The sequence below is a fragment of the Echinops telfairi genome, unplaced genomic scaffold (assembly GCF_000313985.2).
Source record: "Echinops telfairi isolate 266 unplaced genomic scaffold, ASM31398v2 ScPeMD7_7469;HRSCAF=8507_1, whole genome shotgun sequence".
Lineage (NCBI taxonomy): Eukaryota > Metazoa > Chordata > Mammalia > Afrosoricida > Tenrecidae > Echinops > Echinops telfairi.
This window is the reverse complement of record NW_022111373.1, coordinates 79196457-79206559: the sequence shown is the minus strand read 5'-3', so window position 1 is coordinate 79206559 and position 10103 is coordinate 79196457. Positions and strand designations below refer to the sequence as shown.

The 10103-nt window shown below is 36.1% G+C and overlaps 1 protein-coding gene across 1 annotated transcript in view; it reads left to right on the top strand.

The window, feature by feature from the left end:
- FCHO2 (FCH and mu domain containing endocytic adaptor 2) overlaps positions 1-10103 on the top strand; it is a 107990-nt gene that overhangs the window by 69125 nt on the left and 28762 nt on the right. Inside the window, exons 11-15 of the mRNA XM_045285227.1 lie at positions 91-261; positions 1890-1901; positions 2242-2266; positions 7113-7155; positions 8241-8332. Of these exons, the coding sequence (XP_045141162.1) occupies positions 91-261; positions 1890-1901; positions 2242-2266; positions 7113-7155; positions 8241-8332 (343 nt within the window). The remainder of the gene's footprint in view (positions 1-90; positions 262-1889; positions 1902-2241; positions 2267-7112; positions 7156-8240; positions 8333-10103) is intronic.

Genomic DNA, 10103 nt, shown 5'->3' with positions numbered 1-10103 from the left:
CTTTTTGCTTTCTATAAATACAGTATGTAAAAAGTGGTTATGCACTAAGGTAATTTAGTATAGAAATTCCTTAGCTGACACTTACATACCAAAGAGAACCATTTCTACTCATCTAGTGACTCTGACTCTGACGATGAAGAACCAAAGAAGTACCGGATACAAATCAAACCTGCTCATCCAAATAACGCCCATCACACCCTGGCGTCTTTGGATGAATTGAAAGTATCTATAGGGAATATATCGTTATCCCCAGCAGTATCTGTAAGTACTGTTCTCATAGAAACCTTTATTTAACTACGACATATTAGACTAAGAGAAATGAGGAAATTAGTTTAAAGTGTATTTATATACAGGAGGATACATTTTTAAGTATGGCTTTATTTGATTTGTTTTTGAAAGTGTTTTGCAACTAAACATCTGCAAAATCCACTATTGCTGCCATTTGTTTTATTTTCTGTAACCTCAGGAAGAATTTTGTGAACTGCCAGCATACATCTTTTCCTCATTTAATTTTAAAGTTTTGTCCTGTGTTTTATGAAGCTTAGGAACCAGGGAATTCCATAATAATGAATTTGAAGATGAAATGATATCTTTGTTTTTTGATCTGTTTCTTGAACATTTCTTTTTTCAGACTTCTCTTAAAAGAAAAGACAAACATAATGTTTCTTAGTGATAATGATGGCTAGTTCCTTGATTCTAAGATATTATATTTTTCTTAGCTTTTATGGGAGGGAAAAAACAGCATAATAAATTATTCAGTTGATGTTGATATATACTAAATTCAGATATGTTCAATTGTTGGATAAAAGCATGCATTAAAATGAAAATTAGTTATCTCTATAAATGACTATCATAATTACATTAAATTGTTTCTCTTTACTAAAAGAACATGTATAAATATGTAATTAATATGACATAATGTATACTCATTTCATGATTATCTAATATGTTTTAAATAGTCTGTACATATTTGTTTAGAAAAAATATTTTTCCCATTCATGCAAATTTAGCATTTTTAATATTAAAACTATTTTTATACCAAATACATAGATTTAGAAGTAAGAGTTTTATTGTGCCATTGTTATTTAACATTAGGATTTATATTGACTTATGAAAAGTTTAATAACTTTTGATGTATACATATTAAATAGGATATTGTAAAAAGCATTAAAAATTGAGAGTGTAAGTAATTTTCGAAGATATAATGCACCTACTCCTCACTTATCACTTATCTCATTATTCAACATTTCCCATATATGATGACAGTTAAAAATCTATTATTTGACAATTTTGTGTATTAGTGACCTAAGTCTGACAGTAACAGACACTGCCATGCAGTGAGAGAGTCCTGCTAGCTCTGATTTATGGTTTTGTGTCAGCTTGCCTACGCCATATGTTGAGTGGTCTGGCAATTACATGGTGGTTTGGTAGTTGTGGAATGATCCTCCAGTTTGTGATTTGATTGGCTCATCCCTCACTTTCACATAACAGCAGTTTTCTCATAGCGGCCTCGCCTCAGGAACCCAAGTTACCATCTTGATAAGTGAGTGTATGTAATCAATGCAATCTCTGGTAGGATGACCACGAGCGGTTTTAGATTGTGTTCTCTTTTTTCTCATTAAAAAATCATTTCATGTTCGGCAAATGAATAGAAATAAGCACAATTTAGCAGTTAATAATAGATTTGAAAAGAGAATATTCTAAAGCCCCATTTCCTTATTGTGTATCTAACTAAAGGTCCTTCCGCTTTCCCATTGTATGCATTTTTCAGATGAATGTATTTGATATCTGATTCAGAAGGTGAATAGACAAATTATTAGAGCAGGTATATTCTCCATTTTTGATTCTAAACTGACCGTGTCTTTCTCTTTTCTTCCATGTACTCCTAGAGACATAGCCCAGTAAGTATAACATTTTGTCTTTTTACCTATTGATTTTCAAAAGTCTTTTGTAATATTTCAGTATTGATTTAAAAAATATTTGTGTTATTTAGGTTAGCAGGCCACAGCATCTTGCTGTAGATGCGACTATTTTAAAATATTGGCTGTTGAAGTTGCATGTATAATTACTTCCTACTACAAAACAAAAATGATTCAGTTATTTCTGTATGTCTTTTTTGTGTAAGTATAGCTTGCTATTCAAAATTTAAAACAACTTAAAAAAATTGGATTCCTCGTATTAATTTCTTACTAAATTAAATTATTTCTTTAATGTAACTTAGTTTTCAATTTTTCATTTTAGGTGCAGATGAATCGGAATTCTTCTAGTAAGTTTGATACTTAATTGGTTATTTTATGTCTGTTAAGTTTATTAGACAATTGGTTAATTTTTCCGTCTGTGCAGCTATAGAACAAATGGTTTTTCTCATCGCAGCCTTAAATATAGACTAGAAGGATGTGTCTTACTTTAAAAGAAGGGAAGATACCTTTATTTTTTCCTAAAGAATGAAAAAGCATAACTTAGCATGTTATGGATACTTCTTAGCCATAACCACCAACGTTGTTGGAATGAATCACTAAGCTGGAGTTCGTAGAACCGTGGTATTGGGCATTGCTAATTGGCATAAAGTAATGCAAAAAGACAAGGTTCTATACTCTACTGTCTGAGTAGTGACTAGGGCCTTAGTGATTGAACACCAGCCTTCTAGGAAGCAAGTACTGGCCTCTCTCTCTCTCCCAAGAAACAAAAAGTGAATAAAGTCAAAAGACTCCAGGAGACAGGACTAATCGATCATGTAAACCTCTGCCTCTATTATCCTGACACTGGAAGACCTCGACAGCCCCCAGCTACCACAGCCTACCTCTGATGGGGACCCCAGAAGGTCCTGGTCAAAATGATTGAGAAGAGACCAGACTTAACTGATCTGAGAGAGGCTGGAGGACTTCCCGAGACTGTGGCCCTCAGACGACCTGCAAACCTGAAACGGACCCACTTTTTGGATTCACCTTCCAGTCAAACATCAGACAGGCTCATAAGGTAAACAGTAACAATAGTGAAGAAAATATTCCTCAGAATATTCAACCATACAAGAACAAAAGGCAGGATGGGGCTGGAAAGAAAGCACATGGAAAAGGAGAGCTCAGGGATGAAGTGGGAAGAATGTTGCTACATCAGTGGAATTGGAATTGAGGTGACAAAATGAGCTGTGTGTGAATTGTTAATTGGAAGACTAATTTCCTCTATAAAGTTTGATAAAGCTACAATTTTACAAACAAGAAAAACATGCCTTAAACTTTAATACACGAATCATACATCAAAAATAACAAAGTTCATGGGGAAAATAGGATTTGAACAGCTCACTCAAAACCTATGTAATTTTGTAAAACGAACATTGAAATAAAAGCTGTAACATCTGTAAAAGTATGTGGAGGTCACGTCTGACTTCTCGCCCTTGCCACTCTGTCTCACATTCCTGGTGCCACCCCACTGCTGACTCTGCATAAAGATCTCGAGGCAGAGTTTTGCTTATGGTTCTTCTTTGCTGAAGGGGGAAAGCCCTCGTTCCCGGTTCTGAGAGAGCTCGTTCTATGAATGAGAGCTCACTCAGCTGAATGAGAAATCTTCCACCACTGGAGTCCCACATTTGATTTGCATTATACCACTCAGTCATTTAGTGCGAGTTACAAACACTATGGATAGAAGAGCCATACCAAGTAGTTCAGCTGTGCCACATAAATTCTAATAGAAATTCTTGTACAATTTAAGACTTTACTAAATTCATAAATGCCAAATAAAACAATTTCACCTTTCTAAAAGAAATGTTACAATATTTCAATTGTAGGTATATGAGTCACATGTGGATAAAAAGAGGCAGCACAGTTACGGAGATGAGGACAAAATGCACAAAGCTGATGGAGAACAGCACAGTGAGGCCTTTGAGGCAGAGCAAACATGATCAAATTGCGCCAAAAGCAAGAATGTGGTATAAATGGGCGTTGTAGTAATTTGCTGCCGTTACTCATATTGTGTACTTCGCACTCATCAGTTGTTTGGTTCTGCAGAACAATAAGATACCAGGAAAATTGCTTGTTAATAAATAAAAAACTTTTATATTACTGATACTGTTCACTTCTTTGCCAATTGCTTTTGAAAAGCAATTCAAGTTACATATACAGAAGGTAGTAAAACATGAAGAAACAACCATTGTTTTGGGGTGGGGGGGTCCCCAACACTCCGAGTCCTCAGGAGCAACTTTGTGATTGTAGAAAATGAGACAGACAAAGACAGTGGAGCCCAGAGCTCCTTGTCCCTATGTCAGGACTGAGTGTGAATGTGTTTTCCAATCGGCATATATCAGTGGTCCTCAACCTTCCTAATGCTGTGACCCTTTAATACAGTTCCTCATGTTGTCGTGACCCCCAACCATAACATTATTTTCGTTGCTACACTGTAATTTTGCTACTGTTAGTGAATCGTAATGTAAATATCTGATATGCAGGATGTATTTTCATTGTTACAAATGGAACATAATGAAAGAATAGTGATTCATCACAAAACAATATGTAATTATATATTGTGAAATATGTATGTGTTGTTCGATGGTCTTAGGCAGCCCTTGTGAAAGGGTTGGTCAACCCCCAAAAGGGTCGAGACTCACAGGTTGAGAACTGCTGGTATATATTATGGGGTTTACAGATCTTTCAGAAGGCATACATGTCATACAACAAACATAATAGCTAGCCAATGGATAATATCATAAGTGGATAACATAGTAAACAAGCAATGAAATGACTCAGTGTCTTAACCTAGTGCTAGTTGATCTTGAACGCCCTTGAGCCCTCCTCAGGGGTTTGCTACATTTTACAGTGGGTTCTTCGCCTATAGAGTCTGATTACTCTTACCTACAGATAACCTCCAGGCACAGAGAACAGCCAGATGTACAAATGATTCATCTAATAAGGTAGTTCCTTTATGACAGTTCCTTTATTGGGAGGGGGGGTTAATTGGAGGGGCTATGTTCGGTCATGAGAATGTGTATTAAGAATTATTTATACCTCATAACTGTGAGGGTCTTCCCCCACCAAAGTCGGCTCCCCAGACCTGTAATTTTGAGCATAGAGGATTTAGCTGCATTACATTCCCATTCAGTTTACCACACTGTTGAATGGGTACCATGTATGTGACATGTGCAAAGATGTAGAGTTAGTGAGGAAGAACACACTCAGCATAACTTAAACGTAAACCTTTTTTTAAATTAAAAAAAATTAAGCCTTGAGTTACAACATTGAAAAATTCTATGGACAAAATATTCAGTGATGCTGGAAGCACCAAAAGAAGATGGAAAGAATACAGAATCACTGTACCAGAGTACTAGTCAACATTCCAACATTTCAAGAGGTAGCAAATAAGCAAGATCCAACAGTACTGAATGAAGGAAGCCTTTCAAGCTGCTTCCAGGAATTGATGGAATACCAATTGAGATGTTTCAACAAGCTGATGAAGCACTAGAAGCACTCACTTCTCTATGCCAGGAAATTTGGAAGACAGTTACTTGGCAAACTGATCGGAAGAGATCTATATTTGTAGCCATTCCAAAGAAAAGTGACCCAGCAGGATGCTCAAATTAGAGGACAATGTCATTGCTATTACTTACAAATAAAATTGTGTTGAAGATCGTCTGTGGTGGTTACATCATTTTGTGTCAACTTGAAGATCTAAAAGTGTAGGGGTCAGTCAGGTCACAGCCGGATGGTGCCTCCTCGTGGGCGTGACCTCTATAAGGAGAGTTCTGGGAACCTCCCTCATCCCTCTGCCTTCTCTTTCCTGTTGATGAGCCATGCTGAACCTGCGAGAACCTTGGAGATGCATCCATCACCATTGGATCCACGAGACTTTGCATCCACTGATCGGTGATGTTTCTGCATTCTGCATCCTTGCGTGTGTTGTCATGAGTCTGAAGAGGGACTTATGGACTAGTATCGGACATGGGGACTTGAATTGGACTGGGCTGGGATGTCTTCTTTATATCCAACTACTCCTTGATATAAAGCTCTTTCTTACACACATATGAGTATCAAGGAATTTGTTTCTGTAGTCAATCCAGCCTATCACATCATCCAATAGAGTCTTAAATGTAGAATTATCATGTAACCCAGCAATGCCATTCTTAAGTCTGTACGCAAGATGATTTGAAAGCAGGGACTCAAACAGATATTTTTACTCCACTGTTCATCGCACCATTATTCACAGTAGCTAAAAGGCGGTGGTAACCCAAGTGTCCACCACAGATAAACAAAAGTGCCTGTACAGCCGTGGAAGGTTTTACAGCCAGAAAGAGAAATGATGTCCTGCTACATGCTACAGCATAGGTGAACCTTGAGGCCATTTTGCTAAGTGGATTGTCACACAGATAAGGACAAACATTGTGTGATCCCAGTAATAAATATCTAGAACAGGCAAGTGCATAGAGACCAAAGGTTACTAATATTACCCTGGTCTAGTGGGAGGGGGGAATTGGATTCTGAATTTCTGTTAAGAGTTTTGGTGGGGAGGGAGTAGAAATGGTCAGGGGTGGCGGTTGTACTACATAGTGATGACAGTCAATGTCTCTGACTTGTACATCTAAGTGTGATTGAAACAGAAAACGCTTTACTATGTGTATTTACCACATACATACACAAAGGCAGCAAAACAAATTTTACTCAGATTAATTGCTGTAGGTATATAAAATTTTTAATTTTCTAAAATTTGCTTCCTTCAGGAATTTTAAGTCAAATAGTAGCTAACAATATTGTTAGAACTTGAAATACTTTGATAAAAATTCTTTAGTCCAGTTTATATACATTTAAAAACATTACTTTGAACTTTTAAAGTTACAACTCTTCTCTCCTAAGCAATTTATTTTAGTAAATAACATAAATTGTTGATTTAAGTAATTGTTTTATCAAGGATTATAAAAGAAACGAAAATTTTGTAGAAATTCAGCCACTTTTATATTAAGCATGATAAAAAACATGTTAAAAACTCTCCTTTTCTTCATAATTGTTTAATATATGTCAGTAGTTCCATAATTTTTAAAGTACACACTGATGTTTGTGTTCAGTGTTTCATCTTAAATGAAAATATTCTATTACTTGAATTATTAATTTTTCATATTATTTTTTCTTAATTAGGTGAAGAATTAACAAAATCAAAGCCACCTGGTCCATCTAATGAGTAAGTTTCCCTTTAAATTTGGAATAGCTTACTTTTGTCCATTTTTTAGGTGTTTTTATTACTTTTGCAGTTCTAATTCCAGTAGAGTTGTGCAAATCACCCTGTTTTCTAAGCAGTCAAATGCCACAGTGGAGCTTTTGGATGCTTTAGGTTATTTCTCAATTTGGCAAAACTCCTTTTTAATCTAACTTTCTGCCGTCAAGGTGATTCCAACTCATTGCAACCTAACAGGACTGGGTAGAACGGCCCCTGTGGGTTTTCAAGGCCGTTCTTGAGAGCAGAAAGCCTCTTCTGTCTCCTGTGGAGCAGCTGTTTCATCTGCCAGTCTTGTGGTTAGCAGTCCATTCTACCCCTCCTCCGCGCCCCCAAGCTTCCATTTGTCTATAATTGACATCAGTATCCTAGCTACTTCTAAACTAAGTGATGAATTCCAAAGTTCATGGATATCTGTTTTCAAACTAATTATTCTCACGGAAAATTTCTCCTTCTTAAAATTTTGCTGTGACCTTTAGATGGCCATGGCCCAAGAGTATTCAAACTGAGGAAGCACCTAAATGGGAAGGGAGGGGGGAAAAAAGTTGTACTAGGCATGTTGCACAACATGGACAGTAAATGTTTTACTGTTGGCATACATAATAGACTATAAGGGAGTCGATGATGTAGGAGTAGGTGTAATGCTACTGTAGAGTCTTTGTGTAGCACATGATGTTTTTGTTAGCTGCCACTGAATTGAATCCTACTCACAGGGACCCTACGTGCAGCACAACCAAACATCGTCGGTCTGTTTGAGAGCCCATTGTTAGAGCCACTATGTCAATCAATCCATCTTGTTGAGGGTCTTCTTGTCCGCTACCCCTCCACTTTACCAAACATAATGTTCTTCTCCAGGGATTGATCTCCTGACAACATGTCCAAACACATAATGGTTAATGAAATCTGTTAGGTTTCTTCATATGCCATTGGAATAGTACCCTTTTTTTTAATCAGCTATTATAATTTCTCTTATGAAATAAAGATGTAAGTTACTAGATTTTATACTGATAGCCTTTTGCTTAACTTTTTATTTTTAAAATGATTTATGATAGGAAAGGTACCAGTGATTTACTTGCTTGGGACCCCCTGTTTGGACCATCTCTTGATTCATCATCTTCAGCTTCACTAACTTCATCATCATCAGGTAAATATATGTACTCATGTGTGTATACATACTTGTTTTAAATGAGTAGTACAATAGTTACTTTTAAATAATTGATTTACTCACAGCTTGTTTACTGTGCCTAGTAATCAAAAATTATATTAATTTGTCTTTTGATAATATTGCCAGATAAAATGGTCTTTTTTTGTTTTATTTAGCTTAAAAACCCTATGGTTTTTAAACAGTAAAAAATTATTACACTTCAAGAGTAAAAATGTGTTAAATCCCAATGATTTTTTCCACTTGTATGTTTAGTTCTAGGTTTTTCATTCCACGTCAATTCCACGTTTTTATATGTTTGTCAAAAATTCAGCTGCATAGGCATATCTTAATGAACTCAGTTCTTTTTAATGGGCATTTAGATTGTATATACATTTTCAATATTATGCATATTTTTAAATTTTTACTTGTTTTGTCCTTACAATAATGGGTCACAGGGTAAGTTAGTGCCAAACTGCTGTCCAGAAAGGCTCTCATGCTTTCTAAACAATCTCTAGAAGATGTAGGAATTTTAAGTTGTTTTGGCAAGAATAGATGAGTACTCTTTAAGTTTCTCTTTTCTTTAAGCTATACAATTTACTATCAAAAATGCATGTTTAATAAAGCTCTGGCTTTATTAAAAAGCTCAGAATAAGAAAAAAAAAGTACTAAATTGATCTTTGACCTCCTTCTCTTCTCTAGGGTTTCAGAATTGCCAAACAGTATTTGGAGTTCTGGAACTGCTACCTAGGCTTGGAGGGGAGACAGGAATGAAATATATTGAATTCTACATTGTTAATCTGCCAGGACCTACATACATTGTATTTTATTTTATCTAAGTAATAGCTGCATGAAGGAGCCCTGGTAGGCTAGAAGATTTCCTGCTAACCACAAGGTCAGGGTCTAAACTACAGAGCCGTTCCCTCAAGAAAAATGAGGCTGTCTGCTCTCAGAGAGATGTGTAGCCTTGGGAGCTCACTGGGCACTTCTGTGAGTTGAAATCCACTCCATGCAGTGAGAGAAGAGTAGCTGCATAACATCCTTAGTTGTTTCTATTTTATAAGTGGGTACACTTATGAAAAGAAAGATTCGATGACTTCTCCAAGATCTTATAACTAGGGCGTGCTAAAGCCAATATTACAACCTGGAGTTTGCAAATTAAAAATAAAAATCTTTTATAGGCATCACACCTTGGCAGATTAACAAAAACTAAATCACATTGAAGCATTTTACTACTAATAAATTAGACACTAGTATTTAAAATTAAGCTTTTTAGAATCTACATATTTAAAAAGGAAAATAAATGGATTATAGGCAACTTTAAATCATTTGAAATTTTGAAGGGAGGATAAGCTCTACTTGTAATACAGCAAGAAACAGGTCAATAGATCGTTGACCATGTAACTTTCTCAGTGGGCATTTGTTACCATTTATTGTTTTAAAGGGAGCGGTGATAGTTCAGTAGTAGAATTCCTTTGCCTTCCATGTGGGGAACCTGGGTTTGATTCCAAGTAAATGCACCTTAAGCACTACTATTGTTCCCCAATTAATGGAGGAAAGCTGCTAGGGGTTTCCAGCAGAGCTTCTAAACTAGACCAGGAAGAAAGACTTGGTGAACAATTTCTAAAACATCAGCCAATGAAAACCCAGTTGATGACCTGATGGCAGCCAACAACAACGTTTTCTGAAACTGACCATACAAATACATCACAGAAGAGAAATAATGGTAGAGGGAAACTGAAGCTGCATAGCTCTCCTTTTTGTTTACAAAAAT